Here is a 23,013-nt window from a genome sequence, read left to right on the forward strand (position 1 = left end):
GAGGGTGGGGTGGGGGCAGTATCACTCAATCCCTTGGACTGATTTTATGACAGGTTCCCCCAGGAAGATAATACACTGCAAGTTGACTTAACAAGCTGAGGGTTGGGCTTCTGTCCCTCAGTGAAAGGAATGCCCATCATTGTGTGCTATCAGCAGTCGGTGGAGTTCCCAGTTGCTGGTGATGGAACAATGAACAATTTGGGTATCTGCTCATTAATTTAGAAAGTGTTAATTCTGAGAAAGGAAAGCTCAAACAACAAATATCTTTCAAATTTCTAAATAAAATGTGAGAAGTAAAGGTCAAAGTAAAGGTTTCACTGACAAAAGATATAAAAATACAAGGCACCCTGCAAATAGGAGGCAAATGTTGTGATCACAGGCCTCACTGCAGTAGAAGCAACACCCACTAGTCTCTGCTGATGCTGCTCAGACTATAAGGCTGTCACCTAAATCTGATCTGCTGATAGCACACAGTGATGGGCATTCCTTTCACTGAAGGACAGAAGCCCAACCTTCAGCCTGTTAAATCAACCTGCAGCGTATTATCTCCCTGGGGGGGCCTGTTATAAAGTCAGTCCAGGGGATTGAGTGATACTTCCCCCATCCTCCACCCCTTCTCATCATTGGTGGGTAGAAGGCTCTTACATGGCTACTTAAGGGCAGCAACTGCCTTCTGACTCGGAATATCATCCTTGACCTTCCATGACTGAATTGAAAACATTCAGGATGTTGAGAGACTGGGGGACAGCTGGAGACTTTGGAAGGATAAAGGGTTATGTTTGCTGACTGGAGAGTAAACAAGACACCAGGGATGCCTCCTGTAGGAAAGAAAGTCAGTATTAAATGGCCGTCAGTGGGCCTTTCCCATGATCAAGGACTGTGGCATGAGAATTTCTCCTCATTGGGAGCTACTAGCCATTCAGAGGCTGCTTGCTGTTTTTAATGAAGTGGTGATGTAGGGAGCTTGAGGTTTCTGCTGGAACAGTACTTACCTTTGAGGTGCTTGGTCGAAAAGTGCCAAAGCTGGGTTGGGGGGTTGGTGGTGGGGGCCCGGTGGGTGGGAGTGGGATGGTGATTGTCAGCGGCAACAACAGGGTCGGTTCTGAGTGGCTCCTGTTCCTGATGCCAATCCTTTTTAATCAGACTTGAGTGTGTTTCAATAAGAGATCCTTCACCCACTCCCTGAAGTGGCAGCAGACCATGAGCAGGCTGTATAGTTTTAGCTGCTATGCACAGCAAGACTACTTGCAATTGGGTTTATCCCGGTGATGGCATGATGAGACCTTTAAGCAATCGTTAATTGTCCACATAAGGGCTTCATTTAGTAACAGGGTGGGAAGTCCAATCATCGGCTTGTTTTAATTCTGGTGCAGGCAGCAAGGTGGTGGGGTTCAGACTTCCTGCCTATTTAAAGATCCTTCCTGCCTCCAAACCCTCGCCACAAGAGAGGCCATAACGTTCCACTTGGGCTTTGCAACCTCTGCCCCTCCTTCTAAAAAAACCATTGATTGTCCACTGAACTTTTCCTCAATTCATGTAGGGAGCCCACATGTGGGAAATCCTTTCTCACAGCACCTCACTCATTCAACACAACCGAGCTAACATAATTGCAATTTTGAAGCCACAGATGACTAGCAGGGCAATGATAGTACTGATTTTAATACCATTCAGGAATACAGACAAGAGAGCTATTGCCCCGTTTGGGAGTGGCAGAGAGAAGCTCCCGTAATCTTACAGTGAACTCTTACTGACATGACAGTGATGTCCTACCAAATTGGATATCAGAGGAATTGGGTGCCTTGTTGTTACAACCCATAGTAGCAGGCTGGTCCTGGGGACCAAAGGGAACGGTGTTAGACATTCACATAAGTACTAATTGTTTGGCCCAAAAGAGTTTGCAGTGAAGACAGGCAAAGTCAAGTTTGGGCCATGCTTGCCTTCAGGTTCAGAGTATTCTTGCTCCTCCAGATCTATATTGTTAAAAAAGGTGCTTGTGTTTCTGGGCCTTTCCAAGCCCTATGATCTATTTCTGAACACATTGCTATCCCATTATATAATTGTCTGGTAAATATTGCAGTTGAACCTTGATTACGCTATTGGAGCCCTTTAAGACATGTTAAGGTAGATCCTGCTGGCTTTGGGTGGCTACTGAACATATTGAAGTGAAACTAATGATTAAATTCCGCTTTTATTTCTCACCCACAGTTTTCCCAAGATTCCTAACAATTAATTAATCTAAGATTTCAGTCCCGTTATAGTATATGTCACATTGCAGTAAATAGAGTATAAATAAGAACATTGCAAGAATATATTTGGATCTTTTTGGCTATGGCAATTATTAGTGAAAATTGGAGCGTGAAGAACATGGAAGCTGAAAAATCTATTTACAACTACCTGTGTCGATCTATAAATGTAAAAAAAATGTAAAAATATAATATGCAAAATTAAGGCAATGCTTACTTTAAACAGAAAGATTTTAGATACTAGTTATAAGTGATGACAAATAATTTTATAACAACATGTTCTTGGCAGGGTATTCCCCTCAGCTGAAGGCATAAATCAGAATTGAAGCATTCACTCCCCTGGCTGTCTGTCCATTTATTCATATGTTGAAGTCTCTGTTCTGAGAGCATGATTTCATAAAACCCCCTGTGAAGCAGTTGTTAATTATGATATTGCTGTCAATGTGAAGTTGTTACGCTAAAATCAGAAGCAGAAAAAGGAATTTTACTTTTGTCTGACTTTGTGTCTTTTCTTATTTTCTGGAGGTCAGGTTGCCAAACTTTACCGTGATTCCAGTCTAGGAAATGTTGTGAACATAATAGTCACTCGTCTGATTGTTCTTACTGAAGATCAGGTAAGCTGAGGAATCCAAAATGTCTACTATTTTAATTGTCACTTTTAAAATTTTGATTGTTTTACAAAAATTGGAAGAAAGTTTCTGTTACTGGAAAATACTGCAGAAGAAAAATTCTGGTTGTATGTGTAATAACATTATAAATGCTTTCAACAAGAAATATTTATAAGTTCTTTGTCTCTTGATGTGTTTATAATTTATTTGGCCGAAGTCAGACATCAGAAAATCGTTATATAAAATAAAGGGTACTTTTTCAAACGAAAAATTAAAAAGCAAGCTGCCCTTACTAATTATCATCTTGGTTTTTATTCTTTGAAGAAGAACTGGTTCTTCAGTAATATGTTTGGATTTCTCTGGTATACTTGTTGCATTGTAGCCAAACTTGGAGATAAATCATCATGCAGACAAGTCCTTGGACAGCTTCTGTAAATGGCAGAAATCCATTCTTTCTCACCAAAATGATGGAAACACCATTCCAGAAAATGGGATTGCTCATCATGATAATGCTGTTTTAATTACTAGGTAAGATGTGGATATTTGCATGCAAATTATAATCACAGAATAAAAGCCTTATACACAGTGACTAGTTATTTACCTACATCACCCACAATCAGGATGTGGACTGCAAATTAAAAAATTGCTTTTCTTCTGTCTAAAGTTTTTTTTGTATAAGTTGTCCCTACTTTTATTGACCTGGCAGATATATGTTTGCCAATGCCCGTGTGCCCTGCATTTTGGAGGTCGTGTGGATTGCTACTCACCCCTTTTAATTTTTCTGCCACCTATTGGGAAAAGCATAGACTCTGAATAGCAAGTGACTAAATCTGTCAGAATCTGTTTGCAAGATGAATAGAGACTGGAATTGAGTTTACTTGGAGGACCAGCCTTCTCGCTATTACTGAGTCACACTAATTTCAAGCTTCCACTGATTCATTTTCTAATCTGCTTGTCACAGTTCAAATAGACGATGTGTTGATAATCTGTGCAATTTAGTATTTGTTAGGCTTGCATGCAATTAAATTCAGAATCTATAAAATATGAATAGAAGTTGTTGCCAGGAGAAATGAAAAACAATGTTCAAAGAAAAAAATGAGCAAATTAATGTCCAGCATTAATTTATATCCTGACTTGTCATTGCTGACATGACATAATTAACTGAGGACTAATGAATGTAGTCAGCTTGTTATATAATGCTCACAAATACCTCAGTTACTCTTAAGGAGTTGTTGGCAATTATCAGTGAGATATTCAGAAACATAGAAATGACATTGCGCAATATTAAAATACAAGAGCCAAATGTACTTCCAAGACATAATTTCTGGACTTTCAATATGTAAGGCAAATGGGATATTTGCCTGTTTGGAAGAAATTTGTGCAATTCTGTGCCAGAGACAGGGAATAAGAAGTAAAAGTACATATTTAAGGATGTGATGTTTTTCTTTTTATATCAATTGTGACTTAAATAGAGTAAAATGTATGAAATGTGCAAGCACCATATTTAGCAAAATCAGTGCTACTTCTCAAGCTAACATTGTGAGTGAAATGGTACTTTTGCTGCCAGGATATTTGCAGTCATGTTCTGAATATGTCTAAGTCTAGATGGGAATACAGTTGATTATCAAATACTGGATTAAAACACAGGCTCTTAAGTTGCTTCCAAACTTTAGTGAATTAGGTTTTATTTGAAAGTGGGGGTCGAGATTGTGGTGCTGGAAAAGCTCAGCAGGTCAGGCAGCAGTCATGCTCCTTCAATGGCTTATGCTGGAAACGTTAATTCTCCTGCTCCTTGGATGCTGCCTGACCTGCTGTGTTTTTGGAGAACCACACTCTCGACTCTGATCTCCAGCATCTGCAGTCCTCACTTTCTACTACTTTATTTGAAAGTGAAAAAGATTTGATCCATTTGCAAAGTGGTGCTTTTTGTTCACCTTCTTTCATTAATATCCCTGAGCCCTGAGAAAGGATTGACAACTTCCATCAATGCAAGTCCAAAGTAATTATCAAAAGATTCATGAGAGAGACACTGGAGTACAGTTTTTGTTTCTTCCCACTTCACTTATAAGGGGGAATTGGATAAATGTCTGTGAACAATGGCTGTGAGCACAACCATCACATCAGTGGATTCAGGAGGGTGGTGCTCTCTGTTTCTCATTCAGTGATTTGTGATTTGTTGTTATTTCTCAGATTGCTAGAAATTGTTCCTTTGTCGCTTTGTCAGTTTAGCCAGTCAATAACTGTACTAGGTCGGTTATAAAAGTAACAGGTCAATCTCCAACTTCTGTTGAGTTAGCTGATCACATGGCTTTAAGAGTTTTTCAATTGACTTAGCTTCTAGGATAGTGGGGATAGGGAATGAAGGATATTTTTGGCAAGGGGGAAGGAAGAGTCAGTAGGGGTAACCTGAAGGATAGTCTCCAACATGAGATGAATACATCATGAAGTCTTCATACTTCTTGCAGTAGACAGCCACGAGGAATGGTCTAGGGAGATGGTTGTCAGTGGAGAAAAAGAGCTAATAGAATGATCCTAGTGGGCTAGAAGAGTGAGGTCTATTGGGACTGATCTGGCAGAGGACGGATAAGGTATTAATGTCTCAGTCTCAGTAAATAATTCACTGCACTAATATATAGATTTTTGATCCAGCCAGCAGCTTGAGATAAAGTTCCATTTCCATTTGGACCATATTGCTTGGTTAATGCACATAAAAAGAAAATCATCCTTTCCTCATGTGCAAATAAGAAAATGACAGGAAGCTTGCTATATTAGCCTTTATTAGGATAAAACCAAAATATAACTGGTCTTCTCACTTACATTGATAGAATAACAGAAGGAGAAAGTTAAGTATTAAGTTGATACTACTGCCAATCCTCCATCTTCAACCTTGGGAATTGGGGGAAGCGAACATTTGTGTACCATTCTTAACATATTAAAAGCTGCAGTATGACTGCTGGTAAACATGTTTGGGGTTCTGGTTTTGACTGTTATTAGGTCCCATTCCTAATGTCATCAGCAGGAAAATCTGTTTTTAGCCATGAGGCGGCATGAGTAGAAATACTGGTATGTGCTAAAACATTTGCAGTTTGTTATCTAATAAAGTCAACAAGTCAGATGTATGTCTTTCTTCATATACACTAGACATGTCATAGAAGAGAAAACAGTTATAGTTACAGCATTAGCACTAAACTTAGAAATATTTTCTCATCTGATACTATTAATGTTTAATTTACAATAACAGGGTAAGGGAAAAGCTGTCTTTCTAAATAGTTATGCTTTCTCTTTATTGAAAGTATCAATGCTTACATTTTTTACGTTATCAGTTCTCTACTTCTACCGAGCTAAGAGTATGTAGGAATGTGATTGTGGATGTGTTAGTACAGAAGGAAAGCAGAAATGTTTGTAACATTTTTATAAACCACTGTGGCCCTTAATTTTATGCATAACTAAAAAGTGAAAAAAAATCTATGAAATATGTTGATCCAAATTTTGCTAGGTTTTTGTTTATGTTATACTAAACTTGCAATTAGTAAAGCTGTAATATTGGTCATCCTTTCTATCACCTGGGTCTGTATTAATGTACTATTGATATAAAATTGCTGTTGTAAACCTTGTCAATATAATAATGCGTGAATGAAATATGCCTTGGTGGAGGTGCAAGGCTGCTCCAAAGAGCTCTACCATTGAGCAGTAGGAAGGAAGTTGGTACATGCAAATTTCGAATGTGATCAGGGTCTAGTTTCAGCTGTAGAATCAGGAGGGGATATGGAACAGGTGCTTTTCCCACATGAAAGAAAGCATGATAGCAATTAAGTGATAAATAAATATTTACTTACTTCAATATTTACTTACTGAAAGCAAACGTTTCAGACCATTTTTCTTGCTGTCCGCTTGGCTAGGCCTTGTAAATTGAGATGATCGAAACCAAATATGCACAGTATTAGTAGAGTGGGTTGTGTGCACATCAAGTTCTTTCTTGAATAAATTCAGTGACTTGGCCTCCACAGTCTTGTGTAGTAGAGAATTCCACAGGTTCACTACTCTTTGATCCAGCTGTGTTCTGAGACTGTGGTCCCTGGTTCTAGACTCCTGAACCTGGGGGAATATCCTCCCTATTTATAGCCTGCTCATTCATGTTAGAATTTTAAACGTTTTAATAAGATTCCATCACATCCTTCTAAACTCCAGTGAATAGGGGTCCAATTGAATCAATCTGTTCTCATAAGATAGTCTTGCTCTCATTGGTATCAGTTGGGTGAACCTCAGCTGTACCCTTTCTATGGCAAGTATAATCTTTCTTGAGTAGGAAGACCAAAAAATGCACACAACACTCCAGATGAGGTCTCATCAAGGTTCTGTATAAGTGCTGCAAGACATCCCTATTTCTGATCTCAAGTCCTCTAGCAATGATGCTAATATTTAAGGGGAGGTGATAGCCTACTAATTGGGGGTCTGGGTTCAAATCCTGCCATTGCAGATAGTGGAGCTTGCATTCAACAAAAAATACAATCTGGAGTCAAAAGTCTAATGATGACCATGAAACCATAAACAAAAGCAGAAATTGCTGGGATAAACTCAGCAGGTCTGCTAGCATGTGTGAGGAGAAAGCAGAATTAACATTTTGGATTCTGTGACCCTTCTTCAGAATAGAACCATGAAAAAATTGTTGATCATCATAGAAAAGAAACCATCTGTTTCACTTAATTCCTTCAGAGAAAGAAACTGCCATCCTTACCTGCTCTGACTACATGAAACTCCAAACTCTCAGCAATGTGGTTGATTCTCAGCTGCTCTCTGGGAAATTTGCGGTGGTCATTGAATGCTGGCCGAGCCAGTGACACCACATCCTATGAATGAATTAAAGAATTATATATTATACCATTTACCCTTCTAGTTGCTTGCCTATCTACTTGCATTGACTCTGTACAGGGACACTCAGATCCCTTGCTCACTCACATGTCCCAGTATATCACCATTGAAATAATACTCTGCCTTTCAATTTTTCCCATTGAAGTTTTCCCATTGAAGTGTATCAAACATATTTATCCATGTTGTACTGCATCTACAATGTATTTGCCCGCTCACTCAACTTGTCTCAATTATTTTGAAGCCAGTTTGCACCCTCCTCACAACTCACAATCTCACCCAGTTTTCTGGTGTCTCCCATACCCAGGTCATTTTTATATATTGCCAATAGTTAGATTCCAAATGTTCCTTGTATCCATTCAACACTGCCTGCCACTCAGAAAAAGACCAATGTATTCCCACTCTCTGACTTATGTCTGTCAGCCAATTCTCGATCAATGCCAAAATATTACTCGTTATTCCATATACTTTCACTTTGTGCACTAACCTCTTATGAGACACCTTATGAACAGTCTTGTAAAAACCCACATACACCACATTCTCTGGTTCTCCCTTATCTATTCTATTAGCTATGTTCTCAAAAAATTCCAGTAGATTTGTTAGGCATCATTTGCCTTTCATAATCCTATGCTAGCTTTGTCCAGTCCCATTAATGCCTTCCAAATGTTGTTATCATGTCTTTTTAAATAAACCCTGGAAATTCCCCCCCCCCAACTCATGTTAGGTTAACTGGCCTGTTTTTTCCCCCTCTCCTTCCCTTTTTAAATAGTAGGGTTAAATTTGCTGCCCTTCAGCCTGTAGGAACTGCTTCAGATTCTTTAGAATTCTGGAAGATGACCACTGGTGCATCCAATATTTCCATGGCCACTTTCTTTATAGCATATAGATTGTCAGACCCTGGTAATCTTTCACCCTTTGACCTCATTAATTTCCCCAGCATCATTTTCTAACTAACACTGATTTCCTTCAGTTGCACCTTCTCACTTAGTTTTCTAACATTTGATTTTCTAACATTTGATTTTCTAACATTTCTGTGAGGTTATTTGCATCCTCTTTTGTGAAGGCAGAACTGAAGTATGTGTTTAATTCTTCTGCTGTTTCTTTTCTCCTCATTATAATTTCTCCAGCTTCTGACGTAAGGAACCTATGTTTGCCTTTCCTAATCTTTTTCTTGATAATTCTGAGTAATCCACAGAGCCTAGCAACCTCAAAAGTGGATGACTTGTGAATGACTTTAATTAGCTCCCATTTGGAACATTCTTTGTCTGTTCCTTATCAGTAATTGCATTGCCTAGTGTCTACAATTAAATATATGTGTGATTGGTATTTGCTGTACCAAAATAGGTGGTATGGCATAATTCACACCTAAAAATAGCTGGAGTGGCCAGACATTGTGTTTTATATTCTAGAATATTGCAGGCTGTTTGAGTCACAAGCCTACACCATGTCGTACTGGATAAAACATAAGTGTTTGAATATTTTTAAAACAGAGTGGATATATGTTTGTAAAATGTTATCCGGGTAGGCACAGTTGGATTTGGGGTTACAGTTTGATCAGCCAAAATCTTGTTGAGTGGCAGAGTAGGTCCAAAGGACTCAGTGACCTCCTCCTGCTTCTTACTTATACATTGTACACTAAAGCACATCAGGCTGGATTGGCTACTCTGTTGTTGGTGGGTTTGGAGATGGTGGGGTCATTAAATCCAACATGTGGTCTTCCCATTGCCTACCCAACCTATCTGAAATTTTGTAGGGGCTGGTGGAGCTATTAGTCAGTCTTCTTGCCCTCCCTTGAGCCAGTTGAGGCTCCTAGGTTGCCAGTAAGTGATACTGGATTCATTGACTGTCGTAGTGTTAAAGAAGTTGGGCCTGAATTCAATGGAATGCCATTGCCCCTATCTGTACCTGGTGAGAAGAACAGTGTGGAATCCATCCACAATCCTGACAGCTACCCAGCAGATGGGTGAGACCTTGAAGTTGAGATTTCCACCTGTACCTTGACAGAAGGTCCATTGCAGAGAGCCATCAAGCAATTGGATGGCCAGACACTCTTCTAATCCCAGCAGCAGCCACTGTGGCCACCAAGAATTGCTGGGATTATAGGCAGTCCCAATGAAGAGGAGCCCAGGTAAGGTCACAGTTGAGTCTAGGTGAGTGGATTGTGGGGAGTGGGAGGACCTGTAGAAAATTAAGGGGTGAGGTGATGATCCAGTGAGGGGAAACACTGGGAATCCCAAAGGAGAGTTCCTCCCCTTGCTTAACTGCAGGCTACACAACTAAAACTGCAGGGGTTCATGGATGGTGCGGACCTCACTCTATTTTAAGTTTAAAACAAGATAGTATCTTTAATCAATTTATTTTAATATATTATGTCACATCTTCATATCAGGTGGGACTTGAACCTGGACCTTCTAGCCCGGGGCAGAAATACTGCCACTGCACCACAACAGCCCCTACCATGAGGTTAGAAACTGGCAGTGGTAAGGATCAGTTAAGGATCTCAATAGACCCAAAGGCAGGCAATCTGTGAGACACCATCCATACACACCATAAAATCTCAAAATTCAGTTCAGAGGTTGGACGGTAGATCCTGTGTGCCCCCTTCTGCATTACCTCACACACCACTGCACCAACTTCCAATTCACTGGATGGAGAAATCCAGGAACTTACAACTTTAGAGTGCTATTGCCTGTGGAAATCTGACCCAGAAGTATTTCATATTAACACTGGATAATGAATGTAAATAAATTCCAAGCCTCGTCTTCATCTTGATAAGTACAAAGTTTATTATAAAGTAAAAATCATTAAAAGGAAAAAGAAATGAAGTCTGCCAGCACTATTTGGCTTGTAGCATTATTTTTAATAGTAAATAAAAAGCTTGCTTTTTTGGCCAATTTACTTCAGATCTTTCCAGGAAACTCTGATTCCAGCAATGCCAGTCACCTAAATAGTCTCAATTATGTATGAGCATGTGCAGCAAATATTGGTAAATCTAACCACAGGGAGTATCACAGCCAAGCCTGATGCAATTCTTGTTTGTTGATCACAAGCATGCACTCTTTGCAGGAGATAGGGTCTGCTATAGATCAGAAAACAAGTTCTGCTGATTAGAGAAACAGAGTGTGCTGGAGAAACACAGCAGGTTTGGCAGTAGCTAGAGGGATAAAACAATGTTTATGTTTCAAGAGCAGTTCTTCAGGACAATGTTCTTTGGTTTTGTTTCATGACCTTTGTGTTTATTCCACTGATTATTCCATTCATTATCCTGAGGATATTGTAGCCAACTGTAGCATTTGTCATCTTTAATAACCTTTAAAACAACATTTTTTTTTGGTTCCAATACCGGACATGGAGCAGAGAACAATTCTGGAACTTCCTAGATTGTAGGGTTCAGTTATGCCCTGTAAGACTGGAAGGACTGTGCAACAGACCAATGTCACTGTTAATTAGACCAGGAGGAATGTACAGCAAGTCAACACGGTCATGGGGCAGACTGGGAGAATGGACCTGTGTGAGTGCAGCAATGGGTGATAAAAACTGGCAGCAGGCAGCCACTTCAATCTATTTGTACATGTTAAGGCCAAAGTGTGACAACACAGGAAAAGAGGTAGGTGATTGGTGGGTATTTCTTCCATGTCCCTTTTGATTGGCCAAGTAGTTTAAATCAGAAGACATTATTATTGCTTGAAAGCACATTTGGGAAATACACTTTGAAAATATTTAACATTCAAATTAATGGATTAAATGGAATAGAGATGGGTGGGCAAGCGATATGTTGGGGCTATGGTATATGAGAGCTGGTAGACATTAGTGCGATCCACAGCGACCACCACTGCAGAAAGAGCTGGCTATCCAAGAGCCTTTGGCTCAGAGTTGATAATCTGGAGTCTGAACTGCCAACACTGTGACATATAAAAGAGGGAAGAGTTACTATGATTCAGGAGACAGTCACAGCCTTTAGATTAATTATATCACATTTGGTCTGTGGTCAAGGACAGAATGGTGTGATTGTATGTGTAGGATAATGAAGAGGTGAAAGATAATTTAAGTGTCACAGAAAAAGGCAGAAAATACAAGCAGAGAATTGTGGCAAAAATTAGAACCAGAATAAGTTATAATAGAAAAAAAAACAAATCTTAAGATTCTTTATCTGGATGCACACAGCATTTATCGCAAGAGAGATGGACTCTAATAGAAACAAATGAATATGACCTGTTAGACATTACAAGCTGTGGTTGTCACGTGATCAAGTTTAGGAACTCAACATTTTGAAGTATTTGATATTCTGGAAAAATGGACAAAAAAGGAAAGGATTTTGGGCAGTGCTGTTAATAAAGGAGAGTATTAGTGCAGTGGTGAGTAGTGATTTGGTGCAATAGATCATGATGTGGAATCAATTTGGGAAGAAATAAGGAAATGCAAGGAAAAGACTTCATGCGTGAAAGTCATCCAAAGCCCCATAGAAGAGGTACCTCAGAAAAGTAGAAGTCAGGAAATATTGGAGGTGTGTAAGAAGAGCACCATAACTGTTATGGCTGATTTCAATCTGCATATTGTCTGGACAGATCTGATGGGCAAGAGTAACAAGAAAAACAAATTTGTACAGTGTATCAGGGATTGTTTCTTAGGGTAATATGTTGCAGAACCTTTGCTAATAGGTTTTGGGCTATTTTAGATTCAGAAATGTGTCTTAAGAGGATTAATAAGAGATCTTGTCATTAAGGATTCTATATGGGGTACCAAACGCTTCATGGGAAAATTTCAAATTCATTTTGAGGGCAAGTTTGGACAGGTATGGCAAGGAAACCCGTTTGATGTTGTGTGAAGAGTCGTTCCATCAAACTCGATGTGACTCACAGCCAAAACATGGTAAGATTAGTTACAGAATAATGGGAGACTTATTTCTTCTCTCAAAAGGTAGGAGTGTCTGGGATTCTCTGAGATTCTGTACCACAAAGACTTTGGGAGGCTAGAACAGTGGATGTTTTTAAAGAGGAGATTGTTGATATATTAGGGAGACGAGGTCTATGAGGAGCTGGCATGAAAGAGAAGTTGAGACCTTGTGGAGATCAGCTGTGATCACAGGCCTACTCCTACTCCTCACGATTAGATTCCCACAGTATGGAAACAGGCCCTTCAGCCCAACACCAACCCTCCAAAGAGTAACCCACCCAGACTCATTTCCCTCTGACTAATGCATCTAACACTATGAGCAATTTAGTATGGCCAATTCACCTGACCTGCACCGTCTTTAGACTGTGGGAGGAAACCCACACAGACACAGGGAAAATATGCAAACTCCACACAGACAGTCACCCAAGGCTGGAATCGAACCTGGGACCCTGGTGCTGTGAGGCAGCAGTGCTAACCGCTGAATCACTGTGCCACTCATGTTCTGTCAGCACTATCCTACCCTACAACTAAATTGTTTATGCATTGTATTCATGTGAATATCAGGGGGAAATTAAATCCCATGATAATTAAAGATACCGAAGTAGAGAGAATGTAATCCATTAAGACTAGAGAAGTTACAAATGAGGATGCCTAACAGTCAGGAGTAGCAACTCTGCTCTTGCATAATCCTCCACAGGACCACTTCACATTCAACATTCATTCCACTTTCTGACTTAAATGTTGACAATGTCACATTTGCTTTACTTGCTAAATGATGCAGAAAAACTGGGCGCAGTTTGGTGATGACACAGTTCTGTGACCAATTGCTTTTCCTATACACTGCTCAGGATGCTGTAAGCCAGACCTCCACATGGCTTCCTAACAGTCACTCTGGTGAGATTATGAAGGTAGTGTTGAAAACCATTGTGACAAATGGGTCAACATATTCGGCTATCCCTATGGAGGTTCCTGCTGTAGATTTATTCATTACATTGTGCTGAAATTGTATAATTCAATTGTGTTTTTGTTTTAGCATGGAAAATATGCAATATATAAAAACATGGTTCAGTAATTTTTCATAACTTCTTCATCACTTTTCACAATATAAAAAAAGTAATGTGTTATATTCTGTGTTCAATACTCTGACCTTATGGACTAATCCAGACCACATTCTTTGATGCTTATAATATCTCCATTGACAAGGCAGTTTTCCTCATATATACTTCATTACAAAAATATTTCTCAATATATAATATAATATATTACAGTTAATTGTCACTTTAAATCAAATATTTCCTGTTATGAAATTGGATAATGATGGAAAATCCTTTGATTAAAGTAACTTATGTACAATAACCAGGTACTGTATTATGTTATAGTAAAGGATAAGGCTCGACAATTGAATGGCACATGGCAAGTTTATATTTAGAAAAAAATCTTGCAAGTAGAAACAAGTAGCAACGCAATATAATGATATAATGTTAAAACCTGCTTTCTTTCTGACTTAAGGCAGTTTTACATTGCTGAAGTGCCATTAGTGGCAGATGTGTAGTAACTCCAGCATTGAGAGCACTCCAAAATGAGAAGGGCTTGACCTCTGGAGACAGAAAGGCTTTGAGAAATCAACTTAAACCTACATTCTTTCTCATTTACCCATGAAATTTGCTAGTCTTCTGCCTCTGACATGTTAGGGAGACTTAGCCTGAACATGAGATGAACTAAACAGGGAAATTTGGGCACTAATATCACTGGTGAAACTTTGTTCGCTTCTGAGAAGTCCTTACAATTTTTTTAGCTTTCACAGAGGCAATATAAATGAAATCTGTTAACCTTTATTAAAATGTTTTTTCAATACAGGAACACCTTTAGGTAACATAAGTTTTAGCATATGTAAAGGGCAAGACAGTACCGATCTTGTCCAAATGAGATCTTTCCTCCGATGTTTAGGTTTAACTAGTAGTTTATTTAACTTTATTAACCATTCAAGATGTATTTAAAATTGTAGGAATAACGAGGAGCTGTAGCATTTTACCACTTGTAAAAATGTACTGCAAACGTACAAAACATATCATAATCATGGAATATAAAGAGAGCTAGCTATTTGGATACAGTACTGGCTCGAAGATAGAAGACAGTGAGTGGTGGTGGAGGGTTGCTTTTCAGACTGGAGGCCTGTGACCAGTGGCGTGCCACAAGGATCAGTGCTGGGTCCACTACCTTTTGTCATTTATGTAAATGATTTGGGTGTGAAGATAGGAGGGATAGTTAGTAAGTTTGCAGATGCACCAAAATTGGACGTGTATTGGACAGTGAAGAAGGTTACCTCAGAGTACAACAGGATCTTGAACAGATGGGCCAATAGGCTGAGGAGTGGCAGATAGTGTTTAGTTTAGATAAATGTGAGGCGCTGCATTTTGGAAAGACAAATCAGGGCAGGATTTATACACTTAATGGTAAGGTCCTAGAGGGTGTTACTGAACAAAGAAACCTTGGAGTGCAGGTTCATAGTTCCTTGAAAGTAGAGTCACAGGTGGATAGGATAGTGAAGAAGGCGTTTGATATGTTTTCCTTTATTGGTCAGAGTATTAAGTGTAAGAATTGAGAGATCATGTTGTGGCTGTACAGGATCTTGGTTAGGCCACTTTTGGAATATTGAGTGCAATTCTGGTCTCCTTCCTATCGAAAGGATGTTGTGAAACTTGAAAGGGTTCAGAAAAGATTTACAAGGATGTTGAGTCAAGATTAGATTGCTGCTGGAAAAGCACAGCAGGTTAGGCAGCTTCTGAGGAGCAGGGAAATTGATGTTTTGGGCAAAAGCCATTCATCAGAAATGAGGCTGGGAGCCTCAGGGTGGATTTATTTCTCCACCCCGAGGCTCCCAGCCTCAGTCCTGATGAAGGGCTCTTGCCCGTAACGTTGATTTTCCTGCTCCTCAGATGCTGCCTGACCTGCTGTGCTTTTCCAGCACCACTCTAATCTTGACTCTAATCTCCAGCATCTGCAGTACCCACTTCCATCTTACAAGGATGTTGCCAGGGTTGAAAGATTTGAGCTATAGGGCGAAGCTGAATAGGCTGGGGCTGTTTTCCCTGGAGTGTCGGGGGCTCAACGGTGACCTTGTAGAGGTTTATAAAATCATGAGGGTCATGGATAGGATAAATTGATCAAGTCTAATCCCTGGGGTGGGGGAGTCCAGGACCAGAAGGGTGAGAGGGGGAAGATATATCAGGAACCTGAGTAGCAACTTTTTCACACAGAGGGTGGTGTGTGTATGGAATGAGCTGCAGACGAAGTGATTGAGGCTGATACAAAAACAGCTTTTAAAATGGGTATATGAATAGGAAGGGTTTAGCAGGATATGGGCCAAATGCTGGCAAATGGGATTAAATTTGGTTAGGATATCTGGTCGGCATGGATGAGCTGGACCGAAGGGTCTGTCTCCATGCTGTACATCCCAATGACTCTATAACTCTGTGCTGTCCAAAATGTTTGATTTGGGTGCCACACTTTAGAAACGATGTGAACACATTGAAGAAAATGCAGAAGTAGGGGTTCCAGGGATAAGGAACTTAGGGTTTGGTTTAGAGCTATAAGGATAGATTGAAGAGACTGAAACTGTTCTCTTTGGAGAGAAGAAACTAAGAGAGGATCTGATATAGATTTTCAAAACCATATATGTTTTGGGTTAAGTGGATAGGAAAAACCTATTTCCACTCATAAAAGGAACAAGAAACAGAAGGATTACAGTTAAAGTGATTTGCAAATGGAGCCAATACAATGTCAGAACAAAAACCTTACTCAAATAGCAAGTAGTTAGGGTATGGAATGCCGTGCCTGGAAATGTGGTGGAGGTAGATTCAATTGAGACTTTCAAGACAGCTTGGGATGATTATTTGGATAGAAGTAATGTGCAAGGATATGGAAATAAAGGAAGAAATTGGTACAAGGTACTGACTGATGCACATTTGAAGAGCTGGTGCACACAATGGGTCAAATGGCCTCCTTCTGCACCACAACACATCTGTGATTCTGTGATTCAGCAGATGGGTAAGGAACAAAGCTTCAGATAATTTATTATACCGAGTCATACAATCTTTTCTAGTTGACCAGTAATGGTGTCACTTTGATTAAGTAGGACATTGCAGAAGCTGCACACAGCTCACATGGATTGTGCCAAGTTTTGACGATGAATATCTGGAAAATAAAACAGGGCGATGACATATACCAACTATTCAAATACACGTTATGCCAGTGAACTGAAAAATGTGAGGCCATTATCGTGTGGAAAGTTGGGAATACTTTTGAGTTTTGGTGTGAAACATTATAATTAGCTTTAGAGGTGTAGGAAGGAAATTACTAACCCACTATTGGGTGTGCATGTTAGCATGTATGAAAAAATGCTAATGAACAAAGACCAGGATGAGTAGTAAATTCACAAGATTCTGGTGCATTGTGAAGGATTCATGTGAATGGAACTACTGTAAATTGCTTGGTTCAAAGTTTTCCTGAAAAGCTGCCAGTTACATGGCAAATGTCAGACAGCAGGCAGTTTGCAGCTAATGAATGTGTGGATTGGGCCTGAGGAATGCTTTCTTGGTGCCAATTAATGTAACATAACTTGGCTTCATTGGTACAGTGGTCAATTTAGAGGTCTAATTTCACAAGATTTATGAACAGGTGTCTTTTATTTTGTCATACGTTTTACACGTTGGTCGAACATATATTTACAAAGTGTGAAATGTTGATATTTTCCAGTGTCACGGATATGGATGGTTGTGTTTTTTTTAATGAAAGCAAAATTGTTTTATTCATTATTGTCTGTTATCTAATTTTCCAATCAATGACCCTAAAGTATCTGGCTATTTACTGTTACAGAAAACTCTAGTCACTTTAAAATGCTCGGTTCAAATGAACAAATAAGCCTTAAATTAGATTTGCACTTACATAAATGGTTATTGCTGCTTTACATAAGTGTCATAAATAAATATAACTTTTAACTTGGAGCTAGATTTAACCTAGTTCTACTTCATGTTTCAAAGTTTGATTTTTCAAACTCATAATAAGAAACTGTTAATAGTGTAGTGTGATAGTCATTAAACATATTTTTATAGCTCTTTCACACTGGAAAGCATCATCTTCTTTGGGAATGCCTCAGGAAGTGCTGAGAGCCATCTGAAAGGTAACTTTATTACCTCACCCCATGATTTTTACTGGCAGCAGTCCTAAAAATGGAAAGTATAGCCATTGCTGGCTGCTAACCTTTAGTCACAGGTAGGCTGAGTACTCTGTCTTTTATTGGAGTCAACAAAACAATTTTACATTTGAAGGCCTGCTGACTAAAGAAATTGTGATTTGCAATCTGTTCTGTAGACTCTTCAGCAAGATTGTGAAATGAATTCCACAGGACCGGGATGTCTAGATTATGACAGAAACGTTTCCACTTGAAAGAATTCTGTAGTATAAAGGAGGTATTTAAGTGAGAACCATTTGGACATTTTAAAAAAATACATAGATCCAATGAACTCCATGCACAGCGGATATTAATATGGAAAGTTAAAAGCTGAAAAGTAATGGAGTCAGTCATCATTAACCTGATATGGCTTGGACTATGAAACTGTCTCTTGATCAGGTTCTTTTGATTTCAGACATGAATGCAGGCAGACTTGACATGTGTATATAGAAGCTGTATTCTGAGCAAGTCCACTTTCAAGGTTTTACAAAGAGTTTTGGATGACTGAAAAATGGCCTGGGAAGCTTTCTTCATTTATTAAGTTAGGAGATAGGCTGTTTTTAATAATATGACATAGTATACTAAGCTATTCCATTATAATACAGTGATGTGTTTATAATTAACAGCCCTTTTCCAAAACAAAGCTAGTGCTTGTGACAGTGACTGAATAGGATTGCTTCAAATCTAGATTACTATGAGTGCACCTGGAAAAAGTCACCTAAATAACGTCATCATGAGGTCAGTTGAAAGTTAATGTTTGTTGAGGGAAATGTATCTCTCATGAATTACAAGGTTCTTCTTTTGATTATCAAGGGAAGTAAATTATCAAGAATACTGACTTTTTAAAATTGTATTCTTCAGGTTGTATAGTTATATTTTATTATTTTATAAACTATATTTGAGTTAGTCAGGTGCAAGTATGATGGCTAGTTTGTACATGTGACACTTTCAAAAGTTAAACTTTCAGTTATGACAGATTGCTTTTCGTTTGAATATTTTCTCTCAATACCAGGCTAGGTCTATATCCTGATGAAGGGCTTTTGCCACAAAAGTCGATTTTCCTGCTCCTCGGATGCTGCCTGACCTGCTGTGCTTTTCCAGCACCACTCTGATCTAAACTCTGGTTTCCAGCATCTGCAGTCCTCACTTTTACCTAGGCCTATGTCCCCTTGAGTATACAAAATTGATGGGTGATCTAATATAATTAAATGAATTGGTAGGGTTAAAAGAGAGAAACATTTTGTTTTGTTGGCAAACCCTGAACAAGGGGACATAATTTTAAAATTAAAGTTAGGTTATTCAAGGTTAATGTCATGAAGGGTGGTGGAAATTTGGAACTGTATTCTCCAACAATTGAGGCTGCTCAATTTAAAATTCCCAAAGTAAGATTGATGAATATTTGTAAGAAAGAGTTTAAGGGTTTTAAGTTTTATGGAAACAAGGCAGGTATAAAAAAATTAAGACGAGGATCAGCCATTATTAAATGAAATGCCTGATGCTCCTGTGGCTGAATGCCCAAGTCCTATTTCTGTATTCCTGTGTTTCACTTTGATAGACGAGCTGTGTAATATCTTCAAGAAGTTGTGTGTTGGATAGCTCAAATTAATTGATTTGTAAAACCTGTGCTATGTAAAGAAGCAGAGAAAAATGATTGTCCAGGACTTTGCAATGAAAAATAGCAGACAGCGAATCAGTACTTATCAATCTTCCAGAGTGAACCAGACAAAAAGTTTTAGAATGCACATGCTCAACTCTTATGGAATGAGCAGGATGATGTTTGAGTTGTCAGCTTCTTTGTCAGTTTTATGTTAACTGTATTCTATTTACCTCATCATGGAAACATGTAGATTGTGTGAAATCATGATAGATAACCTCTAAGCTCACCAGAACATCTCCACGCCAGTGCCAATACTTCTTAATCACTGCCAAGACAATTCTTCTACAAAAATCTATCTAACTATAGCAAAAGTAAAAGAAAATGAAATTATTGAAAAGGTTTTTTAGTTTTCCTTTCAACATTATATCTCTCAATCGTATCTTGCTTTCAGCACATGATTCACCATCGAATTAAATATTCTTAATAGATACTTTGAGGTTTAAATTCTCTCAGCAAAATCTTTTTAAAAGATTGATGGTCAAGGTGCTGATCTAGTGCTTACTGACAACACACCTGCTGCTGCAAAAAACATCTGGTGCACTAATGTTCTTCGGGAAGGACACTGCTGCCTTTACCTGGTCTTCTTTTTTATTCATTCACAAATGAGGATGTTGATGGTCTGACCAGCATTAATTGCCCATCCCTAATTGCCTCAGAGGGCAGTGCTGTGCGTCTGGAGTCACACGTAGGCCAGACAATGTAAGGATGGCAGTTTCCTTCCCCTAAAGGACATTTGTAAACCAGATGGGTTTTTCCAAAAAAAACATCAACCTTAATTCCAGATTTATTTTTTATTGAATTCAAATTCCACCATCTTCCCAGGCAGGATTTGAACCTGGGTCCCAAACAATTGCCTAACTTTATGGATTAATAGTTTAATGATAAGACCACTAGGCCATCATACATATGACTGGTCTACATGTGACTTCAGAATCCCAGCAATATGGTTGACTCTGAGCTGCCCTCTGAAATGGCTGAGCATGCCTTTCAGTTGACTCCAAGAGCTCCATATGGGCAATAAATGCTGGCCCAGCCCAACATCCCCATGAGTGTAATTTTTTCAATTTAAAAAAATCATATGTGAGGCAGCATCATAATTGGCTGCCATCCAATTATTGACAGTTTCCACGTTCCATGAACCTATGGGGAGAAGGCAGGAGAATGAGGTTGAGAAAAAATGGTGAAGGTCATCTACCATTGCTTCACACAATCTACATGTTTCCATGATGAGGTAGGTAAAATACAGTTAACGTGAAGCTGGCAACTTCAACATCATCCTGCTGATTCCCTAATGAGTGAATCGTTGAGTCGATTCAATAGGCTGAATGATCTAATTTTGCTCCTACATCTTATGGTCTTAAGGCTTCCCTCATCAGCCACCTCCAGACACCTCAGCAAGAAGTTAACCTACTGTTGGGGATAGCCCAAAGGCATGCACAATTGGGCACTTACCTATTTAAGTTAGCTGCCCTCTACCACCACTGTGTTTCTAACAAGATCAGGAATTTGTTGACCCACTTACCTGGCAGTCTTCCTATCCTGCCTTCCTCCTATTCTTTCCACCAAAGTTACCTCAGCGGGCTCAGCAAGATTCCTGCCTGCACTTTATCAATATGCATTCTGCAGTCTGATTGATTGACACGCAGTTGCTTGCTCTGTTCTTACAGGACCTTGATCTCCTGTACATCAGGCTGCACTGAAATGGATTTATAATTCAGCTAGTTCAAGTGCAATAGCTCATGGAAAATCTGTGGGAAAGACTAAGTTTAATAGACAACTGGCACTGTTTGCTCATTGCTGACTGCAAAATCCGTTCTGTTATGATGCTATTCCATCGTTGTTTGTCAGTTTCAACTTTCACCTCTATCTGTTCATATATCAACCATCTCTTAGAATGGCTCACGCTGTTCTTTACTTTCAGCAGTTTACTTTTTCCTTAAGACAATGCTAGTCTATAGCTTAAACTAAATAAACAAATGTTAAGCAGCTACTTAGTGAAAAATTAATCACCTTATGTTGACCCAGATTTTGCTGGAACAGAGCATCTTGTGGTATGTCTCATTAATTGTTTTTTCCCTCTTGCCTATTGGTTCAAAATGTGTGTTCAAAAAGTGCAATTTATTAACCTTGTACATGGAAATGGGGTATTCAATCTTTAGTGAATAATTGAATTAAGAGACCGATTCCTAACCCAACCTATCAAAAATGAAAGCATTGGATGGTTAGAGTTTGACAAATAACTTTTTTCTCTCAGAACATTGTTACACTTTGGACTTCTCTTTCCCAGAAAGCACTGGAGGCTGAGTCATTGGATATACTCACAGCTGTGTTAGACAGGTTTTTGATCAACGTGGGAAGCAGGCAGAAAAGTAGAGTTAAGGCCACAATCGGATCAGATATGATCTTATTGATAGTCAGAGCAGGCATGAAGGCCATTCATTCCTGATGACAGGCTTTTGCCTGAAACGTCGATTTTCCTGCTCCTTGGTTGCTGCCTGACCTGTGCTTTTCCAGCACCACACTGTCAACTCTAATCTCCAGCATCTGCAGTCTTCACTTTCGCCACAAAGGCCAAAAGGCCAATTCCTGCTTCTTTATCTTATGACCTTCATAGGGGCACCAGTCTCAAGAATGTAGAAAAATTCTTATATCTTTGAAGCATGCTGACCAAGGTTGCCACCACAGATAACAGTGTGAACATCGAAAAAGCAAGCTCTACCTATGACCAGCTCTATGATTCTGACTAGCTGTAACATGGTATTAAATGGAAGACTAAAATGAAACTGTGCTACAACATTGTCCTTACCACCCTACTGTCTGGTACAGAATTCTGCATGTGCTTTCAATGTCACATCAAAGTTCTAAACTGTTTTCACTAAATCACCTGCAATTCATCTGGAAAATTTGAAAGGAGGAGGATAGCACAAACAATGAGCTTCCTCATCAAGTCCGACTGTAAAGATAAGAAACCACACACTGAGAACTGGAGGAAGAATGCCTCATCTTCTGCCCTGGAACCCTTCACCGACACAGCATCAACATCGATTTTACTAGTTTCCAAATCTCCACCCACCCCCCCCCCCCCTCCCCCCGCCCCACCTCATCCCAGATCCAACCCTCCAGCTTGGCACCGTCCTCTTGACCTGTCCTCCCTATATATCTTCCTTCCCACCTATATGGTCCATCCTCCCCACTGACCTATCACAATTACCCCCCTACCTACATCCACCTTTTGCCTTCCCAGCTACCTTCTCCCAGCCCCACTCTCACCCTGTTTATTTATCTCTCAGCCCTCTATCCCTTCCACATTCCTGATGAAGGGCTTATGCCTGAAATGTTGATTCTTCTGCTCCTCGGATGCTGCCTAACATGCTGTGCTTTTCCAGCTCCACACATTTCATCTCCGATTCTCCAGTGTCTGTAGTCCTCACTTTCTCTCAGTCTTTAATAGGTAAAGCTGCTCTGGTCTGATGGCATCTTTGTAAGACTTCTTCACACCTTCCCCAGTGCCACAGG

The 23,013-nt window shown here is 39.4% G+C and overlaps 1 protein-coding gene across 9 annotated transcripts in view; it reads left to right on the forward strand.

The window, feature by feature from the left end:
* The window catches only part of adamts6 (ADAM metallopeptidase with thrombospondin type 1 motif, 6), a 339,528-nt gene that overhangs the window by 83,863 nt on the left and 232,652 nt on the right, over positions 1 to 23,013 (forward strand). For all 9 annotated transcript variants that reach the window (XR_011960687.1, XM_072570764.1, XM_072570790.1 and 6 more), the window contains 2 exons: positions 2,774 to 2,857; positions 3,234 to 3,379. Coding sequence is in view for 8 of the 9 variants with exons in the window: in XM_072570764.1 (XP_072426865.1) it covers positions 2,774 to 2,857; positions 3,234 to 3,379 (230 nt within the window). In the remaining variant the exon portion in view is untranslated. The remainder of the gene's footprint in view (positions 1 to 2,773; positions 2,858 to 3,233; positions 3,380 to 23,013) is intronic.

Source organism: Chiloscyllium punctatum, chromosome 1 (genome assembly GCF_047496795.1).
Source record: "Chiloscyllium punctatum isolate Juve2018m chromosome 1, sChiPun1.3, whole genome shotgun sequence".
Classification (NCBI taxonomy): Eukaryota; Metazoa; Chordata; class Chondrichthyes; order Orectolobiformes; family Hemiscylliidae; genus Chiloscyllium; species Chiloscyllium punctatum.